We start from the raw sequence: 27,447 nt of genomic DNA on the forward strand, positions 1-27,447 counted from the left end.
CCCTTTTTTTTATGTCTTCATGCCCCTTTCACATGGTGATATAGGGGCAAAGAAGGGAAAAAGAGAGCCGTGCTTTCTCTCGCTTTTCATCTGGTGGGCCTAGAGGAGAGGCCCATAAGATGGGCTATTAACTTAGTGGCTGTGCACAATTCTAATGATTGCATCTTTGTGCCTGTGGTGTAAGGGCTCTCAGCCACGGATAGTCCGGTGTGTGGAATCTATGAATTTGCTTTTGATTGATTCCTTTTAATTAGCTATTTCCTCTTCTATCTCCTCCTCCTTAGACGGCTCCCGAAGGATAAAGCCTAGAATGTGTGTTAGGAGCAGAGAGGAGACCTTAGCTATATATGATAATATTTATTGGACCTATCCATCATATGTCACTGTTAGATCATTAGGCCCATTATCAACCAAAACATGATAGTCTAGTCTCTGTGTGCACAATTAACTTGTCAAGTATTTGCAATTTTGGCGAACGGTAGAATCTTTTTTCTTTTCCAGAATTTTTTTTAGCACCTAGCTGATTATGAAAAATTCTTACGAAATACGAACTTTGCAATCAAAACATGGAATTTTTTTTTTCTTAATTAACATGCTTGAGCAATACTCTTCCTACTTTTGCTCAAGAAACAATTCTGATCTTCATTGTACTAGGACAAAACCACCTACATATTTTGTCTTCTCATCACTCTTCATCTCCAGATGCCGCATACTTGATTATCAAAATTTTCCCCATTGATCAACACTTCGGAAGATCACTCGGAGGCGGTAGAAGCGACTCGCTCGGGCCTTTCCCATTGTCCACCAAGAAGGCCATCTTGAGTCCCCAGGTTGTGTGAATTTCCAGATGACAATGCATGAACCAAACGCCTGCAAAAAGTTTCAACGACAGAGTCATGAAAAACTTGCAGAGTGGTTAAATTTTTGGTATAGAGTAAACGAGAATAGTCGATAAACTAGAATTGTACCGGGATTATCTGCTCTGAATCTGATTGCAACCCATCCCCCAGATGGTACTCCTATTGTGTTCCTCTCGACAGGATCAACAAGGTTGAAGTTCTTCTGATCCACTTTCGGATTATAATTTCCTAATCCCTTCCCAATGGCAAAGAAATTGAACCCGTGAAGATGAATTGGGTGGTTCTCTGGGGCGATAATCCCGGTGTCTTGCAACACCAGCTGGACCGTCGAGTTATAACGCAACCGGTACACCTTTGTCCCGCTTGTGGTCCGCAAATTTGATGGCGGTGACCCCGTGTAGTTGAAAATGGTTGGCGGGTTACCGGGAAATCGCTCGTGAAGACGCCGCTTATGTTGAAGAAATGTGCCTGGAGAATGGCTGTCGTCGGCATCACGAATGTCACGTTGTTCATGCTTGCCACGACTCTGCTTCCGTTGCCAGCTTTGCAGGAAGGGCAAGGGTTGATTCCTAGTCCAACTGTGAAAAGGAGGCTGTGATCGACGGTAAGAGGGACTTTGGCAGGGTACCTCTTCGAGTTGAGGCTCCGGAGCGAGTTAACGAAATTGTTGGCCACAGCGGTCGCGTTTTGTGGGGGAGTCTTGGTGAGGGTCGTGGAGGTCGCAGCAAGCGTGCCAGAGTAGTGTAATGTGGCGGTCGCGGTCATGTTGTTGACGGCGATCGGGGAGTCCATAAAAGGGGAGGCGGCGACCATGTACTTGCCAGAGCTCTGGTCGGTGGAGATGAGGGCATTGGTGGTTTGGCCAGGTGCAATCACGATCGTGTTGGTCTTGAAAGGCTTGACGTAGGTGGCGTCGACCTCCACGATGGTCAGCTGGTGCCCGGCAATCTTGAAGAAGAGCTCCTCATTGAGCGCAGCGTTGATGATTCGCAGCATGTACTTCTTGCCACTCTCAACAGGCAACGCAAATCCACCTAACATCAGAGAAAATAAAGGTCAACATCAACTCAGTGGAACTTAAACTAAACTGCTTCATCAAGATTCAGATGTTGTTTTCATGGCAACGTTTGTCGATGGATTGTTACCCTGGGAAGGGCAATTGGAACTTGGCCCTGGATGGCCATTGATCATGTGAGCATCGGAGACATTCGGTGCTAATCCGGACTTGATGGCTTGATTGATCACAGCTTCTGTATCAGATTTCCACCATTCGCCTGATTCACAAACCCCAAAATGGTTCAGAGCTTCTACTAGTATATGCTGTCAACCAAGCAATGATTGATCTTCATTTTGGAAGTGAAGTAGATTGGAAGCGAAATCGAGCATTCCCAATACGACAACAACTTCCTTGTGGGGTTTAGGGAAAGGGTATGGAACACCACGCTTGGGCAAGATGACAATGGCTCCGTGCAGGGTTGCCCTGAGCCAGAGTATGTGTGCATGCCACAGGAGGGTGCCCCGTTGACCCGTGATGGTGAAATTGTACACATAGCTTTGGCCCGGCTGGATCGGGCATTGGGTAATGTATGCCGGCCCGTCGGCCCACCCCGTCCTCAACTGCCGGATACCATGCCTGACCGCATATACACCAAAATTAATATGCAATATGCAATCTCTTGAAGATAACAATTTAATTTAATGCTCAGTTGAGCTCACCAATGGATAGTGACATTGTATTTGACACGGTTAGAGACCCTCACGAGCACGGTGTCATCTTCCCTAGCATAGAGAGTGGGTCCCGGGAACATCCCGTTCACGGTCACGATGGGCTTGCTCGAACACAGTCTCGTGGTATTCTTCATTACCACCTGCCAATTAGAGGAATAAATACACATCGCCGGACGGGCTACCGTCCAAACAAGCAAGTTTTACCGAGGAATACTTCATTCCATAATGTTATTACTTACATTGAATGTGTAGTTACGGACTCTGCCCTCAACCACAGCCGGAGTGATGCACGCAACGAGAACTAGGATTTGAAGCCAAGAGTCCATCTCTTGCAGTACAAATCTTTAGCTTATTTCGAAACAAGCTTTGTTCTGCTGATCATCTGATGCAAAGTTCCTCACTTAAATAGGGGTGGAGAATCGACACAAAATTGCTGTTCCGTCGTTTTCTTCATCGTTAGGTTGATATGACGGGGATTCTTACAAATCAAGACTCATTAGGAAAGCAATTCGGATCAGTTTCATGCAATTCAAAATCTATGGAGTTCAAAAGATTATTTATTTATCAAGGACTCGCATTAGCTAAAATGACCCTAAAAAATTGCATATACTGATTTGTTAATAATTGATCGGATCGAAATCATGGCGTCATCGTTTACTAGAATCGAAAGAATCGCAAGATCCAGTCATAGTATGTATTGAACAAACAAATTGTTGAAATTTCTGAAGCTTTAAGATCTCGAATAGCGGCACGTATAACCAGAAAAACCCTTACTTGTTGGTGTCATAAATGCCTCAATTATCTGTCGAGTTTTCTTCGTTTTTTAATTATTTACAAAGGACTAATATGGTGCATTCCGTTAGAAGGAGTTGCTTAAATATCATTTTCAACGTACCATTCAAACCTCATCGAGAAGCTTTAGTTGGTTCCAAATTGAAGTAGTTCAGATTTTATTTTTTCCTTTAGCAAAACTCATGACCAACTTGATTGTGAGATTTCGACCAATTGAACAATTTCTTGGCAAGCGTTTGACCTTTTTGTTTCTCTCATGTCTTACGCATGCTCGAAGTAGGTTCATGATACGTCCTCTACTAAGATTCTTGTTCCGTATGCTTGTCGTGCTGTGTTTCATGTTCCCTTTTCATAGCGTGTTGGGAGCTCTACTGCATATGCTGCCATCCGCTTGAGGTTAGAATAAATTCAGTGCGCATTTGAGTTTACATTGAGCTCTGATTTCCTGTTTCAGTCTTGGTTATCTTTTAAAGTTTGGATTTGAAGTCGATTAACTTTTAACATCATACCAACCTGGGATTGATCCAATGGTAGAGGCGGTCTAGTTCTTTCGGTTCAAGAATCAGTGGTTGTGTATACGATTTCTAATTTAGGGGACTCAAATTATGTTGGAAAATTGTTGAAAATGCATTGAAAAAGATTAGAAAATAAATGAATTGTTTAAAGCATACAAGCACTGTTCTTTAGAATAATTCCGCTCATTGGAGTATGCAAGTTAGTGCATAAGGCTCTAGCAGCTATCATTCTAAGATACAACAGACTTTTTTTTTTTTTTATAGTCCACACTGAATATTAGAAGAAAATAAAAATAGCATTATGTTCAAAACCCAACAATAAAATGAAAGACACGCAAAGAGAAATAAGAATATTGTTGTTCTGATATATCAATATGACTTTCCAATTGTGTTTAGAGTAAAAATTTATAGGTAAAAAAAGAAGAAAAAGAGAGCCGTTAAGAAATAGTGATAAATTAATTAGTAATTATTGAAGAAGACGATCGTTGTATAGGCATTATCAAATAAATCCAACGTTATAAAACCGCTAAAAAGCCGTGACAAAACCATTATATGGCCATTGTAAAACCATAACAAAAATGAGAACTTTTATAGCAGTCATAATTTCTAACAAATATTTTCAAAGTACTAAAATATCTAAGAATTAAGTGAGGGACCGCTGTAATGAGTTATAGTATTAATTGTACTTCACATAATAGGACGCACATAAGCTGATGCTTATTAACCTTACACGCACATGCTCGTTTCACTCAATATATACACAATCTCTCTCTCTCTCTCTCTCTCTCTCTCTCTCTCTCTCTCTCTCTGCCCTTATTTGTCTACCTATGTCCTTTCCGCGCTTGTGTCTTTCCGCGCTTGTGTTCATGACTTTGATGGACGAGACAGAAAAGCAACACCATGTTTTAATGGTTGCATTCGCATCTCAAGAACACATGAACCCCATGCTCAGGCCGGGGATGAAGCTACTGTCCAAGGGCATTATCGTCAAGCGCGCCACCGCATGCTAAAATACTCCTTGGCCGCTGTGTATTCCGCCTGGGATTGAGCTTCTCTACTACTTGGACAACCTAGCTTTGACTTCAACCGGAGGACCCTCCTCGACTGTTACATGGAGTCCTTGGCCAAGTTTGGAACCTCCTCGACATTACGAGAACCTCGGAAGCGCCAACCTTTTGTGCAACATCATGAAACCTTTTGTTCAATGGCTCGTCAACATGGCGGCGGAGCATGAAGTTTCATTTGCCTTACTATCGATCAAACCCTATATGTTCTATGCCATATATTACCGCTTTCATAACAAGCTCAACCCTTTCCAAACTTGACTTGCGCTGAAATGAGCTTGGAAATACCAGGCTTGCCATTATTTGGATGTGGTTCATAATTCCTACCGACAAGATAAAATGGGGTCTCAAATTTTATTGGTAGTCTCCGCTTGGGCTCATGAATAACTACTATATATATATATATATATATATATAGATATGTATGTATATATATGTATATATATTATTCTCTTTCTCTTGTTGTTGAATGATGTCATAGAGAGATGGGACATGCTAATTATAGTAAAATCCCCAATTGGACGTAGTCCTAGTTTTGAGGTGAATTGGGATAAAATTTTGTGTTTCGAATTCTTTTTCTTATTTTTATTCTCTATTTTCTTTGTGATTGTGTGGCAAATCCTAACAAACACTGCTAGGCACACAAGATCTTCCATCTTTTGTGCTTACAAATAACCTTTCTATCATGCCCCAAACCCCAAGCACACGCACACCCCTCGGTAGTCGATTAAAATGCGACGTTCCCAACACATCACCGACACATTCATTTTATGCACATGTGGAAGCGAATTAAATTAACACCCAAACAATCAACAACACAAGGATAGTAAAAACATCATGTTTTCCACATGGTTATTTCCTCTATCGTACTAACGCCTTTTTTCCATGAACCATACTTTATATACATATCCAGTTAGTCCTACTAGTCTATACATATAAGTTTGACCCAAGAAGAAACTACTAGATAACCTACACCCCCAGGTCCCTCCGCCTCGGGCTCCAAATCCTCCATGACACCATCTAGGATGTTGATGTCCAAAGGATGAGCTACCTTTCCTCCGAACCCTTCAACCTCAGGCCCCAAGTTCTCCATGATATCATTTAGTATGTCGACGTCCATGGGGTGAAGTACCTCTTCATCCGGTTTCGACAGTAGGCCCGTCAAAACCCTGCAAAGGACCCTTTCGAACCCCATTAGGCTTGTTAAGGAACTACACTTTGAAGCGATGAGGTACCAAGTGAGATAGGCCCTCGTCGACCCAAATAGTGGTCACCACGAGCTCATGGTTCCAAGTGGTCCCGAGGATGGGGAAAAAGGTAGACTCGGACTCCACCTCCCGTGGACACTCAAAACGGACGTGACGTACCTCCATCTAAAGACCTGAAAAAAGGGTTAACCATGACGAGGTGAAATAAAATCTCAGTGAATCCTAATTAGGATGAGAATTCACTCAAAGGCAGCCTAAACAGGCATTACACACAAACTTACCTCGTCTCAGCACCTCCCTACACATTAGGTCATCACACATATCATATGTATATAGAAAACATATTTCATAACTGAAACATATCAATTCATCTTTCAAATAATCACAAAGGTCTCGATTATAAGACTAAATCGTTATGACACGTCTTATTCCGTGTCACACAATTTTGTCCCATAATCATGCGCATCAATCTCAACTACTCAAGCATGTCCCAGTTATTTACGACCTATCAGCCCCAGCCAACTCAACAGTCGGCGGTCATCCGGCATAATTGGGCGTCATCTCGCTCCGTCGAGTACGGCAACGTCTACATCTAGATATCATTCCATAAAGGAGCATCAGCCTAGTCTCCACTGCAACCAGCATCCGTTGACAAAGGGCATCTGAACTTAATCAGGCATCGCCCCGCGTGAACACATCAAGATGGGTTCCAATAGTGATCACACGCATATCCATACTCTGCCAAGAATATTGTATTTTGCACTCAAATGCCTCAATTTCAAATAATGGACTTTGCCAATTTTCTTCATATTAAAAATTCCCGGTAAAATAATTGTGCGTGATCACACATTTAAATCAAACCATTAAACGCGGTACTCTCCCATTTCAAAATTCCACAATTTTATATAGTACATAAAATATTTTGGCGTAAAAAATCGACACCCGGTATTTTTCTAATTAAATACCCATAAAATCAATTTTTGCAATAATAAACCATGACGACAATCAAGCACTTAATTGCACAATTAAGCAATCAATTTCACATATGGACTCATCCACGACGATCAGCATAAAATTCTAATAAACGGCTATCTCGTCACAATTTATGGTAATTATAATTAATTAAATAAATTGCAAATTATTTAAACTAATCCACTTAATTAATCTAAATAAGCTAACCAAAGTAACCTAATTGAGCTAACTAAACTAATCTAACTAGGCTAACTACATCAACCTAACTAAGCTAACCAACTAACCTATCTAACCATCCTAACCAAACTAGCTTAGGTAACTAACAATCCTAACTACTAATTACACTAACTAGGATTACACTAATTTTTAATTAACACTAACTAACCTACTAAGTGCAATTAACATCCTAATCCGAGATTAGAGCGTTAACTTACCGGATTAAGGCGGCGACGGGTTCACAGTGACGGTGGCATTAAAGCGGTGAGATCCTGTGACTACAGTGTCACCAACAAAGGCTTGGATGAGGCTGAAAATAGCCCAGCAAGCTCACGACTTGCTGCTGGTTTCGGTACTGAGCTAAGCTGGTTGGGCTCAGCTAAGGTGGGTTGGCCGGTGGGTGGCTGGCAAAGCTAGCTAGTGGTGCGAACAGGGACGGCCAGGGGTGGTTGCTGGGCTCAGGATAAGCTGAGGCAATCCGGCGACAAGGTTGGGCTGAACAAACGCTAGACACAAGTGGACGGAGGGCTGGCAAGTTAGAGGTGGTTGAGTGGGTGGTAAGGCTGGCGGACATGGAGCGGTTGCGGTTCCGGCGGCCAGGCAGGGGCTGGTGATGCTACTAGGTGGTCACTGGTGGTTCTAGCGGTGTGGAGGTGAGGCGCGACAGCAAAAGGAAATGGAGTGAGGTAGAAAAGAAGAAGAAGAAGAAAGCTGAAGGGTGTTCGGCCGGGGGATGCGCATGGAGGGGGAACAAGGAGCCAAGAAGGTCAAGGCTTCATTCAATGAGAGCCAAGCCTAAATATTCCATGCACTTGAGTGTTCATGCCCCAAAGTCTTTAGCAATATAAGTCAAGGCATCAACCAATGGTCAATTTCTTCTCATTTCTTCACAAAACAACTTCATTTTGATGGCCAAAAATGCCAAGGAAGCTACCCATACGAATTTCCCTTCAACTCTTCATAAACCAACTCAATTTGGTGGCTAAAAATTCAAATAAAGGTGCCTATCCGAATTTCTTCCATTTTCTTTGCTGAATTTGAATTTTTTTTCCGCAAAATTCCGAGTTCGACGGAATTTTTCAAAAGTTGAGACGATGTCCTAAAAATAAATCATGACACACTCAAATGTTTGATTCCTGAAAATAAATTCAAGTGGTTAAAATCGATTGGATGCGATTTTATTATAATCCAACCTACTTGGTAGCTTTTAGGGATTTTAATGCGTTTAACCTGTGGTCGATAATTTCCGATCCACGTTTGTGCATCTCTGACTTGTAGACGACTCTTGGTTGTCGTAAAAATCACAAGGTTTCAATTACGGGCACCGAGTATAAAATTGATAAAATAAAATAAATAAAAACAGGGTTAGTGCCGTTCGACGTAAATTTTGCAATCAAGCGGAATCACCTGCAATTCAATTACATGATTCCGTCAAACCGACCTATATCCGATCACTAATCGATTATAACAGTATCGTATTGACCATTGCCAATTATCACGGTCGAGTAGTCAATTTCCAATCGAATTCTCAAGTCTATCGCATTTATATCTCTTAACGACTTCACCTAATAAGTTAGTTAACTCGTGAGTGATTAGCTCAGAGAAAAAAGACCGTAGGTGCGTTGATGAAAAGCCCATTTCATATAATCAAGACAAGGTTGAAAATTCAGGATGTCACAACTCTTCCCCTCTTATAAAAATTTCATCCTCAAAATTTAAACCATTACAATTCTTCTTCGAAAAGGTGGGGGTAGTGATGTCTCATTGATTCTTCGCTTTCCCAAGTAGCTCCTTATGTTCTGTGGTGTTGCTAGACCACTTTAACCAAAGAGACCGTCTTGTCGCGCAGCACTTTCTCCTTTTGATCCACTATCTAAACCGGTCTCTCCATGTACGACACTCTCTCGTCCACATCTAATTCTTCAAAATTCAGCATGTGGGTTGGGTCAGGCTCGTACTTCCTCAACATCGACACATGGAAGACGTCATGCACTTGTGCAAGTCTCAGTGGCAACACAAGACAATATGCCAAAATCCCTATTCGCTCTAGAATCTCAAAGGAACCAACGTACCTCGGACTTAACTTCCATTTCTTGCCAAAACACGAAATACCCTTCATCGGTGACACCTTAAGGAATATGTGTTCACCATTCCAATAGTCTTCGATGCTTATCTACATAGCTTTTCTGACGACTCTGAGAGGTCTTGAGTCTTTCTCAAATAATTTTAATGACGTTTACTAATTGTTGAACTAACTCAAGACCCGTAATCTTCTGCTCTCCGATTTCTTTTCAACACACTAGAGTTACGTGGCTCGCCATACAACGCTTCAAACAGTTCCATCTAGATGATCTGCTGATAACTGTTGTTGTAGGCTAACTCAACTAGATGAAGTTGTTCCTCCCAGCTTCCTTTGAAGTCCAACACGCAAGCTTGCAACATGTCCTTGAGAGTGCTAGATATATGTTAACAATTGTGGATGAATACTCAAGGATGATCTAGCTGTTTTACTAAGGCACAAGTTTATGATGTTAGGATTGGAGAGTTGAGAGTTTTGATCGAAAAGGAGCATGGTAAAATGATTGAGCATATGCAAATTGATAGTAAGTATTATAGAATTATGCTCGTAGTTGTTAAACGAATTACGTATGAAGGAAGATATAGTGAAACATCACGCAAGTGCCAATAAATCACGACATGCTGCAGAATTACTAAGTAGAACATTACTAGAGATGGCCCAAAAAATACTCTCCAATGCTTTTATGGCTAAGAAATTCCTAACCAATGTGCTTCATACAACAAGCAATTAGGTGAATAGATCCCCAATGATTGAGATTGGATGTTGAACTTCCAAAAAAGTGCAGTAAGGTAAAGTTACTGATTATATTGTTCTCAAGATATTTGATTGTTTATGTTATGTTTGAATTAATAATGGTAAGCTCGATAAGAGGGCAAGAAAGTGCATGTTCCTAGGCTATGCACAATGTGTGCAAAGCTATTGATTGTGGTACTCGAAATCAAATTTATTTATTATCAATAGAGAAATTACATTTGACGAGTTTTCAGTACTTCTGGGTAGGAATGTTATTAGTAGTGTTTATACAAATCCCAATGGTGTTTAGCTTGAGGTGGAGTTGCAATTAGAAACTCCTGAAGTAGAAGATACTGCCAAGGTAATGACATAGATGATGCTTAGAGCAAGATTGAGCCTGTAGAGCTAACAATTGTTGAACTGCTCATATTTGCAAGGTGCATATTCAATTTCCTTATATATATGGATGCAAAATGATTTTACTTTATCTATGGTAGAGGTGGTTATGTAGGGGTGTGCAATCGGACTAGATATACCTAGAAACCTAACCAACCCATTCGAAAAACAAGGTTAGAAACTGATTCCTATTGAAATCGATCCGAGAACTGGTTCCCAAAATTCGGAATCAATTTGAACTAGTCTAGGAATTGATTCTAGGTGATTACCACCCAAGAACCGGTTCTCGGACCAATTTTGGAATCAGTTCCAAAACCCTTCTTTTTTCCCCTGATTTCTTTTCTTATTTTCGCAGTTGCATGGCACTTTTTCCTCTCGACACTCCTCCTACATCATTCCTCTTCCTTGCTCGTTTCCCTCCCTCGCCAACTCACCATTGCACTATCCATCGCCAGCTCACCGTCACACCATCCATCGTCGACTCCTTCTCACACCATTCAACGGACGGCATCCGTCGTCGCCAAATTCTTGTGATCCAATTTATACTATTGCAGAACCAATGTGGCAAGACCTGTCTCATCAAGTACTACGTCCCCTTCGAGGACTCTCAGAAGCACAAGCTCGAGTACGAGATAGCCCTTTTCGCTCAATTTTCTGCTCGTTCCCTATTTCTCAAGGCTGAATTGGCATTTTGCTTCACTGTAATCTTTGTCTACTCTTGTGCACATGGTTTGATGGATTTCTAGGTTTATCAGTTGGTGATCAACAGAGATTCCAAGTTCACCAATTTTATTGAGGTTAGGAAGCTTTGGTCTTTTTTATCTCAAATTTGTTAGGTTCTTTTGTGTAAATGTGTTGTTAACGCATGTTATACATATTGTTTCCATTGATTATTTGTCAATTGGTGAATCTTCGCTCACCCACTCCAGAATTTGGTGTCAACCTTAGTCCCCCCTAAAATGTTCTCGTGTATTAATGTATAATTCAAAGCCGTATAGGATGTCGAACAGTTGCAAAACAGGGTCTAGCGGACACAAGGTTTGTGACATTTTGATTTTTAGGTTCTGATTTCAATTGGATAAGTTGGGCCTTTCATCGACACGCTTATAGTGCTTTTCTCTTAGATGGCAACTCGTGAGATAACTAGACTATCTGGGGAAGTTATTAAGAGATTTTAATGCAATAGACTTGAGGATTCGACTAGGAATCGGCTACTCGACCGTGCTCATCTGCAGAGATCATTTCGGCATAGTAAGATCGATTAGAAATCTGGATCGGTTCAATTGAGATATGTGGTTAAACGTGGGTGATCCCACTAAATTACAAAATTCCCGTCGATCAATACTAGATTGATTCTTCTATCGTTTTGGTACCCTATGTCCATATTTGAAATCTTGAGATTTTCATGATAACCAAGAGTCGCAAATATGTCGAAGGGGTTCATTGTGGCTCGAAAAAAATCGACCACGAGTCATTTGCACTAAAAAGTTTTGAAACCTACCCAATAGCCTAGGTCACGCTAAAAACGCGCCAAAGTGAAATTAACCGTGAATTTGAATCCAATTTCAAAAATTGAAGGTTTTTCATGTCACAATAAATTCTAGGAACATCGACTCAGTCTCTGAAGATTTTTCTACAACCCAAGACTTTTTGGGAAAAAGTCGACATAGGACCATTTTTGTTTAGAAAAAGACAGGGATCGTTTTTTGTCGAGAAATTGGGAAGCAAATGGAATGTATGGGTGAGGAAAAATGCCAAGATGACTGATGTTGGGTTGATTTGATTTATTAAGGCCAAAAGGGATTGGATTGAGAGTGAGATCAAGTCCAACTGAAGCCAAAATTTGTGAAATTCATAACTCCCCCACCACCATGACTTATGGACCATCTAAGAAGGCTTTTAGAAGGATTTTTGTGCTGGAAAATTTCAAGCTAGACAAGCTTGGTGGACAAGTTCACGGGGACAAACTTGTGGAAAAAAATTGACTTGTGGCCCCCTTGTCCCCCTCTCCTTGTTCCTCAAGCCAACCAGCCAGCTTTCCTCCCCCTCTCCTGCCATTTTCGACCACTAGCAAGCCAGAGAAGGAGCAATAGCCACCTAGAGCTACTCACACGTCGCCGCCCTCGCCGTCACGCCGTTCACGCCATCGCTCACCACTTGCTGCCCTCGTGAGTTCGCCCAGCCCCGTGCACGTTCCAGCCCTGTTCCTCCATTCCAATAGCCCCCACAGCCCGTGTTAGAGTTGTTTGGCCCGCCTCCAACCACCGTAAGTCCTCGCCGTTGGCCATCGAGACTCCCTCAACCCATCTCGATTCTTGTTTGCCTCAACCAAACTTGTTTCCTCTCTTTTGCAGCAGCAAACATAAGGTTTATTATTGGGTTTCCAACGGTGCTTCAGGCCCATTTTGAGGTGGTTCCGAGCCCCGAAACCTAGTCTCACTTTGGAGACAATCATCCCTCATCGCGTTCCCATCGATTTGAACCGACTGGCTCATCGAACAAGTGAGTTTGCTCACTAAACCTTACTTAGGATGTTAATTATGCTTAATGGTTGTTTAAATTAGCTTAAGTATGAATTAGTGATAAGCTAGGATGGTAAGATTAGTCTTAGAATGAATTAGTGTTAATTTAATTAGTGAGATTTGTACAATTGATGATGGATTAGTTGAATCCAGTAGAATTCCTGCAGTTTGGTTTTCTGGACCCTCGCCATTTGCCATTTATGTAAATCGAAATGAGTTACGATTTTGAGGTTTATTTTTCTTGAGAAATGTTTTAGATATCCTTAGCTACAACATATATTTTTCTCAAGATTTTTAGGGATCTAAAAGAATGAGATATTAGCTTCGTCATTTTCAAATAGAGCCTCAATTTTATTGGGACCGGTGACCTTTTAGGATTCTAAGGGTTCTTATCAACTCTTAGGGTTCGAAATTCAAAATGGTTTCTTCACAAAAGTTGTTTGTCACATCCTTTAGTTTAACATATCAAATTTCAAATTAAATGGACATGGTTTATATCTCAAATCAAACTAATTTCAGAAAACAGACTTTCTGAAAAACGGACATAGTTTTGTACTGGATTGAGCGATTTACTGGGCCGAATGTAGAAGGATCTGGGTTAAGGTGTCTTCATGGAAAATGTTTTTTTTATGTGTCTTTTACAACATATTTAAATTTGAGAATTTTCTGAACTCGTTCAATTAGGTTTCTAGATTTAAACTTGGAGACGTGCGAGTGGGTCTATTCTGCTGGTTAGAGCCAGTCATGATTTTGTGATGATTCTTGAGGTTTTGATTATTGGAAATGGCACATTTTATGATATATGGTTGGTTTGTGATATGCCTAGAGATTATGCTTGATGATCGTGTAATAGTTAAGAGAATCCATCCCCAACGTGTGTTGGTGGATGTTAATAGTTAAGAGAAACCGTCCCCAGCGTGTGTTGGTGGACGTTAGTAGTTATTAGTTGTTTCCGACATGTGTCGGTAGTTATTAGTCGTTCCCGGCATGTGTCGGTAGTTATTAGTCATTTCCAACATGTGTCGGTAATTATTTTCTTCCCTGGCATGTGTCAGATAAAACTACTCGTGTGGGTAGCAATAGTTAATTAATTAGAATGCATGTTAAGTTGAATTAATGGATCGGTGTGTCAATAATTCTTGATTTGATGTGTATCAGTAGTTCTTGCTTGTGTGAGTAATGATTTAATTGTGATTCTTGCTCGTATGAGTAATGATTGGTTTGGACATTCCAAATTAGTGTGTAAAATTGCTATATACACATGGTTGTGATATGAATTGTGCTGACCTACAGGGAGGAACTAAGGCCAAGGTAAGCCTCTGTGATTGTATGATTGTGTGATTAAGATGTCTTAGGCGTATTACCCTCTTAATCGGGGTTTAGAGGGTGGCCTTGCTAAGACATTGTCTCACTAGTTATTGTATAACCATTTTCAGGTCCTTAAAAGGTGGTCGTGGAGGACCAAAGCCTCAAAGTCTGTGGAGGTGGAGTCCAAAGGATTGGTGTATGTGTCCAACTAGTATGTCGTAGGATAATTCCCTTTTTAGAGTCAATCATTTGAAGTCTTGTGGCTGTAGACTTTTGTATTTGACTCGGTGTATATTTAAAAGCATGTTTGTTTGAAAATTTGTTGTCTTGCTTTTCTATCCCGAGATGATTATTGTTATGGGATTTATTATTCGCTTCCGCATGTGCAATAAAAAAAAAGGGTCGGCGACTCATCCTGGGAAGTCGCAAAATTTTTATCAACCAAAGAGGGATGTGCGTGCACTCGAGGATTAGGGCGTGACAGGGTTGATCCTAGAACCAGACTGGAAAAACAGGGTGGTTCGAGTATAGGGTCTAGTGCAAATAGGGTCGGGTACAGGGTAAAAAAAAAAAGTTGAACCGATTACAACAGGATCAGGTATAGGATCCAGGTATGGACTCGATCACCCCTAGTTGTGTCATGGGGAGCAGTTAAAAGTGCCAGTGTTGTTGGTGTTTAGATGAGGTCTACAATTATGCTGAAATTCAATACTTGGACTTGGAAAATGTTTGTGATGGTTGAGCTTGTAAAGGACTACAGGAAAGTAGTAGTGAAGTCCAAATTCCAACGAAGCGATGACTTGACTCAAACATTGAATTAAGGTTGAGTCTATTAAAATATCTCAAGTTTGACCCCACGAACGAAATCCGACTCAAGATAAATGGAATATATGTGGATGTTCGTGGTGGTGTGCCATGGAAATCATATTTCCTCTTCATTATGGTCTATGTCGAAGGTCTTGCATATCAATCAAGGAAAATTGAAAAAAGGAAAAGACAGAAGTCAAGGAATTCGGCAAAGGACTTCATAATGACTATTATAAATACTTACAATATGGGCCAAGGGATGTTTTTCTCAAGAAGTCAAGTGATGTTCTCTTTGAGAGTGTCATGGGTGCTCAATTTGTGAGTAACATCCCATAGACATAGGTGCTTGGCAGTGGGGTTTCTTTGTGAAATCACACGAACAATTCAAGTGTTGAAGCCAATTAAATTCTTGTGGTAAAAATTTGTGTATCATTCCTTTATTAGATTGAGAGCTTATTTCGTGATTAATTGTGGGGTTAAACATTATTTGGGCTATTGCATGTAATTGGGGCTAGAAGACAATGATAATGTTTAAATGACTTGAGTATGGTTTCAATCTCTATTGTATCGTTTGATCTATAGTAGAATATATTGCTGCTTTCTCTATGGACGTAAGTCATCCGATGGAACCACGTAAATTTAATGTCTTATTTATTTTCTTGTTTTATTTACATTATTGTACATGATAAATTCAAATAACACACACCCTTTCAAACTATGTCATTTGTTTATGCCTGAAGTCATTATCTTAAACACGAGGAGGATAATGCCAGAGGTGGGGTTTGTGACTAGATGAAATCATAGCAAGGTAGCTATACTAGAAGGTATGGCTTGCTCACCTCCATTTTAGGGAGAGATAGTTCTCATCAAATGTTTTGGTTTGACATCACTTTACATCCAAAAATGGACGAGCTACGTCCAAGTTCAATTAAGAAATGCAACTTCTCTTTTATTATATGGATGATGAAGTGAGAAGAACTTATAACTTTATTATTTTAAGTCAGAGCAAGTTGGTAAAATCCCCTTTTTTATCTCTTCATGCCCCTTTCACATGGTGATATAGGGGCAAAGAAGGGAAAAAGAGAGCCGTGCTTTCTCTCGCTTTTGATCCGGTGGGCCTAGAGGAGAGGCCCATATGATGGGCTATTAACTTAGTGGCTGTGCACAATTCTAATGATTGCATCTTTGTGCCTGTGGTGTAAGGGCTCTCAGCCACGGATAGTCCGGTTTGTGGAATCTATGAATTTGCTTTTGATTGATTCCTTTTAATTAGCTATTTCCTCTTCTATCTCCTCCTCCTTAGACGGCTCCCGAAGGATAAAGCCTAGAATGTGTGTTAGGAGCAGAGAGGAGACCTTAGCTATATATGATAATATTTATTGGACCTATCCATCATATGTCACTGTTAGATCACTAGGCCCATTATCAACCAAAACATGATAGTCTAGTCTCTGTGTGCAACTTGTCAAGTATTGGCAATTTTGGCGAACAGCAGAATCTTTTCTCTTTTCCAGAAAAAGAATTTTAGCACCTAGCTGATTAAGAAAAATTCTTACGAAATACGAACTTTGCAATCAAAACATGGAATTTTTTTTTTAATTAACATGCTTGAGAAATACTCGTCCTACTTTTGCTCAGGAAACAATTCTGATCTTCATTTTACTAGGTCAAAACCACCTACATATTTTGTCTTCTCATCACTCTTCATCTCCAGATGCCACATGCATGGTTATCAAAATTTTCCCCATTGATCAACACTTCGGAAGATCACTCGGAGGCGGTAGAAGCGACTCGTTCGGGCCTTTCCCATTGTCCACCAAGAAGGCCATCTTGAGTCCCCAGGTTGTGTGAATTTCCAGATGACAATGCATGAACCAAACGCCTGCAAAAAGTTCCAACAACAGAGTCATGAAAAACTTGCAGAGTGGTTAAATTTTTGGTATAGAGTAAACGAGAATAGTCGATAAGCTACAATTGTACCGGGATTATCTGCTCTGAATCTGATTGCAACCCATCCCCCAGATGGTACTCCTATTGTGTTCCTCTCGACAGGATCAACAAGGTTGAAGTTCTTCTGATCCACTTTCGGATTATAATTTCCTAATCCCTTCCCAATGGCGAAGAAATTGAACCCGTGAAGATGAATTGGGTGGTTCTCTGGGGCGATAATCCCGGTGTCTTGAAACACCAGCTGGACCGTCGAGTTATAACGCAACCGGTACACCTTTGTCCCGCTTGTGGTCCGCAAATTTGATGGCGGTGACCCCGTGTAGTTGAAAATGGTTGGCGGGTTACCGGGGAAATCGCTCGTGAAGACGCCGCTTTTGTTGAAGAAATGTGCTTGGAGAATGGCTGTCGTCGGCATCACGAATGTCACGTTGTTCATGCTTGCCACGACTCTGCTTCCGTTGCCAGCTTTGCAGGAAGGGCAAGGGTTGATTCCTAGTCCAACTGTGAAAAGGAGGCTGTGATCGACGGTAAGAGGGACTTTGGCAGGGTACCTCTTCGAGTTGAGGCTCCGGAGCGAGTTAACGAAATTGTTGGCCACAGCGGTCGCGTTTTGTGGGGAGTCTTGGTGAGGGTCGTGGAGGTCGCAGCAAGCGTGCCAGAGTAGTGTAATGTGGCGGTCGCGGTCATGTTGTCGACGGCGATCGGGGAGTCCATAAAAGGGGGAGGCGGCGACCATGTACTTGCCAGAGCTCTGGTCGGTGGAGATGAGGGCATTGGTGGTTTGGCCAGGTGCAATCACGATCGTGTCGGTCTTGAAAGGCTTGACGTAGGTGGCGTCGACCTCCACGATGGTCAGCTGGTGCCCGGCAATCTTGAAGAAGAGCTCCTCATTGAGCGCAGCGTTGATGATTCGCAGCATGTACTTCTTGCCACTCTCAACAGGCAACGTAAATCCACCTAACATCAGAGAAAATGAAGGTCAACATCAACTCAGTGAAACATTTTCATCAAGATTCAGATGTTGTTTTCATGGCAATGTTTGTCGATGGATTGTTACCCTGGGAAGGGCAATTGGAACTTGGCCCTGGATGGCCATTGATCGTGTGAGCATCGGAGACATTCGGTGCTAATCCGGACTTGATGGCTTGACTGATCACAGCTTCTGTATCAGATTTCCACCATTCGCCTGATTCACAAACCCCAAAATGGTTCAGAGCTTCTACTAGTATATGCTGTCAACCAAGCAATGATTGATCTTTCATTTTGGAAGTGAAGTAGATTGGAAGCGAAATCGAGCATACCCAATACGACAACAACTTCCTTGTGGGGTTTAGGGAAAGGGTATGGAACACCACGCTTGGGCAAGATGACAATGGCTCCGTGCAGGGTTGCCCTGAGCCAGAGTATGTGTGCATGCCACAGGAGGGTGCCCCGTTGGCCCGTGATGGTGAAATTGTACACATAGCTTTGGCCCGGCTGGATCGGGCATTGGGTAATGTATGCTGGCCCGTCGGCCCACCCCGTCCTCAACTGCCGGATACCATGCCTGACCGCATATACACCAAAATTAATATGCAATCTCTTGAAGATAACAATTTAATTTAACGCTCGGTTGAGCTCACCAATGGATGGTGACATTGTATTTGACACGGTTAGAGACCCTCACGAGCACGGTGTCATCTTCCCTAGCATAGAGAGTGGGTCCCGGGAACATCCCGTTCACGGTCACGATGGGCTTGCTCGAACACAGTCTCGTGGTATTCTTCATTACCACCTGCCAATTAGAGGAATAAATACACATCGCTGCACGGGCTACCGTCCAAACAAGCAAGTTTTACAGAGGAATACTTCATTCCATAATATTGTTACTTACATTGAATGTGTAGTTCCGGACTCTGCCCTCAACCACGGCCGGAGTGATGCACGCAACGAGAACTAGGATTTGAAGCCAAGAGTCCATCTCTTGCAGTACAAATCTTTGTAGCTTAATTCGAAGCAAGCTTTGTTCTGGTGATCATCTGATGCAAAGTTCCTCACTTAAATAGGGGTGGAGAATCGACACAAAATTGCTGTTCCGTCGTTTTCTTCATCGTTAGGTTGATATGACGGGGATTCTTACAAATCAAGACTCATTAGGAAAGCAATTCGGATCAGTTTCATGCAATTCAAAATCTATGGAGTTCAAAAAAAAATTTATTTATCAAGGACTCGCATTAGCTAAAATGACCCTAAAAAATTGCATATACTGATTTGTTAATAATTGATCGGATCGAAATCATGGCGTCATCGTTTACTAGAATCGAAAGATTCGCAAGATCCAGTCATAGTATGTATTGAACAAACAAATTATTGGAATTTCTGAAGCTATAAGATCTCGAATAGCGGCATGTAAATCCTTACTTGTTGGTGTCATAAATGCCTCAATTATCTGTCGAGTTTTCTTCGTTTTTTAATTATTCACAAAGGACTAATATGGTACATTCCGTTAGGAGTTGCTTAAATATCATTTTCAACGTACCATTCAAACCTCATCGAGAAGCTTTAGTTGGTTCCAACTTGAAGTAGTTCAGAATTTATTTTTCCTTTAGCAAAACTCATGACCAACTTGATTGTGAGATTTCGACCAATTGAACAATTTCTTGGCAAGCGTTTGACCTTTTTGTTTCTCTCATGTCTTACGCATGCTCGAAGTAGGTTCATGATACGTCCTCTACTAAGATTCTTGTTCCGTATGCTTGTCGTGCTATGTTTCATGTTACCTTTTCATAGCGTGTTGGGAGCTCTACTGCATATGCTGCCATCCGCTTGAGGTTAGAATTAAATTCAGTGCGCATTTGAGTTTACATTGAGCTCTGATTTCCTGTTTCAGTCTTGGTTATCTTTTAAAGTTTGGATTTGATGTCGATTAACTTTTAACATCATACCAACCTGGGATTGATCCAATGGTAGAGGCGGTCTAGTTCTTTCGGTTCAAGAACCAGTGGTTGTGTGTACGATTTCTAATTTAGGGGACTCAAATTATGTTGGAAAATTGTTGAAAATGCATTGAAAAAGATTAGAAAATAAATGAATTGTTTAAAGCGTACAAGCACTGTTCTTTAGAATGATTCCGCTCATTGGAGTATGCAAGTTAGTGCATAAGGCTCTAGCAGCTGTCATTCTAAGATACAACAGACTTTTTTTTTATAGTCCACACTGAATATTAGAAGAAAATAAAAATAGCATTATGTTCAAAACCCAACAATAAAATGAAAGACACGCAAAGAGAAATAAGAATATTGTTGTTCTGATATATCAATATGACTTTCCAATTGTGTTTAGAGTAATAATTTATAGGTAAAAAAAAAAAGAGAGAGCCGTTAAGAAATAGTGATAAATTAATTAGTAATTATTGAAGAAGACGATCGTTGTATAGGCATTATCAAATAAATCCAACGTTATAAAACCGCTAAAAAACCGTTACAAAACCATTATATGGCCATTGTAAAACCATAACAAAAATGAGAACTTTTATAGCAGTCATAATTTCTAACAAATATTTTCAAAGTACTAAAATATCTAAGAATTAAGTGAGGGACCGCTGTAATGAGTTATAGTATTAATTTTACTTTACATAATAGGACGCACATAAGCTGATGCTTATTAACCTTACACGCACATGCTCGTTTCACTCAATATATACACAATCTCTCTCTCTCTCTCTCTCTCTCTCTCTCTCTCTCTCTCTCCCTTATCTTCTCTGCCCATATTTGTCTGCCTATGTCCTTTCCGCGCTTGTGTTCATGACTTTGATGGACGAGACACAAAAGCAACACCACGTTTTAATGGTTGCATTCGCATCTCAAGAACACATGAACCCCACGCTCAGGCAGGAGATGAAGCTACTGTCCAAGGGCATTATCGTCAAGCGCGCCACCGCATCCTAAAATACTCCTTGGCCGCTGTGTATTCCGCCTCTGGAATCGAGCTTCTCTACTACTTGGACAGTCTAGCTTTGACTTCGACCGGAGGACCCTCCTCGATTGTTACATGGAGTCCTTGGCCAAGTTTGGGCCCACTACTCTCTCAAATTTGATCAAACAATATTACGGGAACTTGGAAGCGCCAACCTTTCGTGCAACATCGTGAAACCTTTTGTTCAATGGCTCGTCAACATGGCGGCGGAGCTTGAAGTTTCATGTGCCTTGCTATCGATAAAACCCTATATGTTTCTATGCCATATATTACCGCTTTCATAACAAGCTCAACCCTTTCCAAACTTGCACTGAAATGAGCTTGGAAATGCCAGGCTTGCCATTATTTTTATGTGTTCATAATTCCTATCGATAGGATAATACGGGGGTCTCAAATTTTATTGGTAGCTTTGGCTTGGGCTCCTAAATAACTACTCTATAAATAAATAAATATATATATATATCATGCTAATTATAGTAAAATCCCCATTATTTTTTGATGAATTGGGATAAAAATTTTGCATTCTTTTTCTTATTTTTATTCTCTATTTTCTTTGTGATTGTGTGGCAAATCCTAACAAACACTGCTAGGCACACAAGATCTTCCATCTTTTGTGCTTACAAATAACCTTTCTATCATGCCCCAAACCCCAAGCACACGCACACCCCTCAGTAGTCGATTAAAATGCAAATTTCATTTTATGCACATGTGGAAGCGAATTAAAGTAACACCCAAACAATCAACAACACAAGGATAGTAAAAACATCATGTTTTCCACATGGTTATTTCCTCTATCGTACTAACGCATTTTTTCCACGAACCATACTTTATATACATATCCAGTTAGTCCTACTAGTCTATACATATAAGTTTAACTACCATACATACATACATACATACGTACATACATACATACATACATGCATACATATTATTCTCTTTCTATTGTTGTTGAATAATGTCATAGAGAGATGTGACATGCTAATTATAGTAAAATCCCCAATTGGACGTAGTCCTAGTTTTGAGGTGAATTGGGATAAAAATTTTGCGTTTCGAATTCTTTTTCTTATTTTTATTCTTTATTTTCTTTGTGATTGTGTGGCAAATCCTAACAAACACTGCTAGACACACAAGATCTTCCATCTTTTGTGCTTGCAAATAACCTTTCTATAATGCCCCAAACCCCAAGCACACGCACACCCCTCAGTAGTCGATTAAAATGCGACGTTCCCAGAACAAATCACCGACACATTCATTTTATGCACATATGGAAGCGAATTAAATTAACACCCAAACAATCAACAACACAAGGATAGTAAAAACATCATGTTTTCCACATGGTTATTTCCTCTATCGTACTAACGCTTTTTTTCTATGAACCATACTTTATATACATATCCAGTTAGTCCTACTAGTCTATACATATAAGTTTAACTACCATACATACATACATACGTGCGTACGTACATACATACATACATACATACATACATACATATTATTCTCTTTCTCTTGTTGTTGAATGATGTCATAGAGAGATGTGACATGCTAATTATAGTAAAATCCCCAATTGGACGTAGTCCTAGTTTTGAGGTGAATTGGGATAAAAATTTTGCGTTTCGAATTCTTTTTCTTATTTTTATTCTCTATTTTCTTTGTGATTGTGTGGCAAATCCTAACAAACACTGCTAGGCACACAAGATCTTCCATCTTTTGTGCTTACAAATAACCTTTCTATCATGCCCCAAACCCCAAGCACACGCACACCCCTCGGTAGTCGATTAAAATGCGACGTTCCCAGAACACATCACCGACACATTCATTTTATGCACATGTGGAAGCGAATTAAAGTAACACCCAAACAATCAACAACACAAGGATAGTAAAAACATCATGTTTTCCACATGGTTATTTCCTCTATCGTACTAACGCATTTTTTCCATGAACCATACTTTATATACATATCCAGTTAGTCCTACTAGTCTATACATATAAGTTTAACTACCATACATACATACATACATACATACATACATACATACGTGCGTACGTACATACATACGTACATACATACATACGTGCGTACGTACATACATACATATTATTCTCTTTCTCTTGTTGTTGAATGATGTCATAGAGAGATGTGACATGCTAATTATAGTAAAATCCCCAATTGGACGTAGCCCTAGTTTCAAGGTGAATTGGGATAAAATTTTGCGTTTCAAATTCTTTTTCTTATTTTTATTCTCTATTTTCTTTGTGATTGTGTGGCGAATCCTAACAAACACCACTAGGCACACAAGATCTTCCATCTTTTGTGCTTACAAACAACCCTTCTACTAGCATTGAAAAGATGTATTGTATGAGTCCTTTTTGGCCCTAAGCATGAAGAAGTTCAAGGGGGTATTGGCAAGTTCATTCTATGAGTATGATAGAGATGTTATAGACTCCATGTCCGAGCTATGTCTAATCTGATCAATTGGTCCACTGATCCCTCCATTGTTGCTTGGTCAAGACCAAAGAGATGATGTTGGTATTGAGATATGGAGATCCAACAAGAGGTGCATCGAGTGGTTGGATCAACAACGACACTCTACGGTGATTTACATCTCATTTAGTAGCATTCATGTCCTTCTGGTTGAGCTGTAGGCAAAAACTTATTAAATTAAAATATATAGAAAGTTATTGCATAAACTCATTGAATAAACCACTGAATGGTTGTCCTAGTGGCACCCTTCTTACATGAAAAATGGGAAGTGAGGAGTTCAATTGCCCACATTCTCAAGGGGAGCTGGGGGTGAAGACATTTAGTTTCAAATGTGAGATTTGACTTCAATGCTCTATAAAGAGATATAGCAAAAGTTTGAAAGTGAGTTGAAAATTAGAGTAAGATGGACACAAAAAAAACTCATCGAATAATAATAGGTAGTCAAAGACCCTTTAAAAAAGGGAAAAATATAACAAAAGTCTTAAATATATTGTTGGTGTCAATTTAGTCCTAAACCTTTTGTATTTATGACAATGTAGTCTATTGAACCAATTTTGGTAATACGCTGATATAGATGTCGATCGTCTTACATGGCACGATCGATACTAAGATAGATAAATTTTCAAATTTTAAATACTTTTCATCTATTATCATTCGCTAAAGTAGAAAGCAATTGTCCTATGTGGCACAATCGGTGATGAAGTGGGTAATTTTTCATAATTTTTTTCGAGTTTATTTTTTTATTTTTTATTTATTTTTCCTTTTTCCTTCTTTTTTCTCACCTAAGGCCGGCAAGGGTCACACAACCTCACCAAGATCTAGGCAAGGCCATCATGACCGTTAGCAAGGGCTCAGCAAGCCTTGCTAAACATAGTTGAAAAAAATAGAGATAAGGAAAAGAGAAGAAAAAAAAAGGAAAAGATGAAAAAATAAATAATTTTAAAAATATTAAAATATTATTAAAAATTGTTCACATTAGTGCCGGTTATGCCATGTAGAATGGTCGACGTCCATGTCAGCAAGTCAAAATTGATTAGGTGGACTCAAGTGGTGAAAAGTAAAAATATCTACGACTCAATTGTCACAATTAAAGAGTTTATGACTAAATTGGTAAAAGTGTAATAAATTTAGATTTTTCATACAACTTTTCCCATTTAGAATTGGATAAGGTATGGCCTCAAATCAAAGCTTCATTTTATCTAGATCTCAAACTAAGTATGAGAAAATACTCTCTGTCAAGTAATTGGACACATTCGACCAAAAAAAAAGGTAATTGGAAACAAAATGGACCACGCACAACATGTATATGACATAATCTAAAGTACTCACTAATCAACATTGCATGCACTGTGTCACTATTATTTTTCATTAAAAGAGGTAGTGGTACTTACTATATATGTCATGGGCCTTGGAAAAGTCAACTCAGATTTTTTGGTGCAATATGGACGTCAAGTCAAATAGGGCTATTAAATGGATGGGTCAGATTGAATTTCGGTTAGGGCAAAAAAGGTCTAATAGAAATTAATCCATTTTTATGCAATACAAATCTAGTGACCAATAGTCGAGTGAAATCGTTGACATTAAGGTGTACCACAATGAAAATTGTTGTAAGAACTACACCAGAATTTCACGAAAAGGTTTAGGTCTAAATTAGCAAAATTAAAAAATTAAGAACTGGATCGGCATCTATACAATTGGTTTAAGATTGATTGGATGATTTCCCCAATCTCAAGTGTGATCTCCACATTTCATGTTCTCATCACAAACGATATAAATTGGTTTGAGTTTATTTTTAGTTATTGGTCTACTACTTATAGTTTTGATGGTATCAATTATATAACAAGATGGGACAAGTCAAATGCAATCGCATGGCATTGATATTAAATTTTTTTATAGTTAGTAGTATAGGGAATCAAAGTTTATGCCATTGCCCAATTTAATGCACCTAACTGTACATCGATAGGGTTTCTCTTTTTATGAAGAAACTATTAAGAGCATGATGTAAGAAAATCATTGATCCAAAATAAAGCCATTCACTTCAAGAACTAGATGATAAAATAGGTCTTGAGTTTGGACCAATGAACAAAATTCGACTCAAGATAAATGAAATTTATGTGGACACCCACGGTGGTGTACCATGGAAATTATATATCCTATATGGTATGGTCCAAGTTGGAGGTTTCCCATATTGTTGGTCAAGGAAAATTCAAAAGAAAATAACAGAAGTCTAGAGATTTGACAAAGGACTTTTATTGACTATTATATATATTTATAATATCAGTCAAGGAATGTTTTTCTCAAGAAGTCAAGGATATGGCTATTTTCTTTGTGAGTGCCTTAGGTGCTCAATTTGGGAGTAACATCCCACAGGCACTTGGCACTTGGCAGTGGGGTTACTTCATTTAATTACATCAAGAATTTAGGTTTTGAAGCTCATTAAATTCTCATCGTAGGAATTTATGTAAACATTTGTGAGATTGAGAGATCATTTTTTGAAGAAATTGTGGGGCTAAACACTATGCGAGTTATTAGATGTAAGTACGGTTAGAAAACACATATAGTATTTGAGTAATTCAAGTGTGGTTGTATTATTCATTATATTGCTTAGTCTATAGTGGAACTCAATACTACTCTCCATGTGAATGCAGGTCACCAATCAAACCACGTAAATCTAGTGTTTAATTTATTTTCTTGTTTTTTCTATAATATATATATTTTTTTTTTTGTAAAAGTAAGCAATATTGGGGAAATGCCAAACTGTACAAATAAACGGCTTCAAAAACTTGCACTCAAGATGAACAGACTCATTATGAGTGAAAGGAAGCCGAGAGAAAAAGCCAAGTGGCTACAACAAGAACACGAAAAAGAAGAGACCACTAGATGGCAAGAACAACCGCCAGTCAGAAGCAACCAACAACGATCAGTAGCTTAGACAGACGGTTGGAGATCTCTAGAAGAGAAGATAATGGGGTCAACATCCCAAGAATGTTGTAGCCTTCCATTTCTGATGGAGTCCTCAACATTTCTGAAGGTGACCGCCTTGTCTTTGACGACTTTGAGAAGATGCTTCTTTACGGCTGAAACAGAAAGTGGCTCCCCCCTGAAGAGAATATTGTTCATGTTCTTCCAAATGATATGGCAAAGTGTACCAAAAGAAAAGTGGGCAACACATTTATAAAACACATTGCCCGAAAGCAAGGTAATGGCCCAACGAAGATTCTTCCCCTAAGACCTGTTCCGCTAGGGAAGATTACATATGGCTGCCCAAAAGAAAGCAATACTGGATGTAATGCGACACCCAAAAAAGAGATGATCTATAGAGTCAAGCACCTCATTGCAAAAGGGTCAGGAAGCATCATCATTCCTACCATAAGACATAAGGAGAGATTGGGTAGGAAGCCTACGCTTGGTTATAAACCAAATGTTAAGTTGGTATCAAGGTAGGATGGCATTGTTCCAGATAAAAGGATGCTAATTGACTCGGGCCTTCTTCTGCCTTATGGCCTCCCAAGCCGAGCCGATCGAGAACACGCCCGATGAGTCCTCCCTCCAACAAAAACAATCCTGGCTCCTAGACAACGAGGGAAATGGTGAACCCCAAGACTCAATTATCGACCTGATAGCTTGGCCATCATCATAAAAGAGGTCAGACACCGAAGCCTACCTAGAGAGACTGGAGTTGTAGATGAGCAAATTTGAGAAATATAAGTTCAAAGGACCCCTAGGGTACCAATTGTCAAACAAAAGTGACACTGATAGGCCATCCCCTATCCTCCAAAAGAAGCTAAGCCGAATTTCCATCCTAAGTTGTAGAATCTTCTTCCAAGCTCAAGAATAATAAGTCGGCTTCTTTAC

General features: G+C 39.9%; 1 protein-coding gene and 2 pseudogenes across 1 annotated transcript; 1 reads left to right on the forward strand and 2 right to left on the reverse strand.

The window, feature by feature from the left end:
* Positions 1-524: 524 nt before the first annotated feature.
* On the reverse strand, positions 525-2,928 carry LOC120292548 (annotated as a pseudogene).
* Positions 2,929-4,761: 1,833 nt separating this feature from the next.
* Positions 4,762-23,753, forward strand: LOC120296104 (annotated as a pseudogene).
* On the reverse strand, positions 16,680-19,156 carry LOC104433131 (laccase-4). Its single transcript, XM_010045786.3, is given in 8 exon segments — positions 16,680-17,082; positions 17,181-17,771; positions 17,774-17,870; positions 17,872-18,107; positions 18,208-18,336; positions 18,452-18,696; positions 18,773-18,924; positions 19,024-19,156. Coding segments are annotated over 8 exon segments (1,668 nt in total). The 5' UTR covers positions 19,111-19,156; the 3' UTR covers positions 16,680-16,951.
* Positions 23,754-27,447: the final 3,694 nt, after the last annotated feature.

The sequence above is a fragment of the Eucalyptus grandis genome, chromosome 1, assembly GCF_016545825.1.
Source record: "Eucalyptus grandis isolate ANBG69807.140 chromosome 1, ASM1654582v1, whole genome shotgun sequence".
Taxonomy (NCBI): domain Eukaryota; kingdom Viridiplantae; phylum Streptophyta; class Magnoliopsida; order Myrtales; family Myrtaceae; genus Eucalyptus; species Eucalyptus grandis.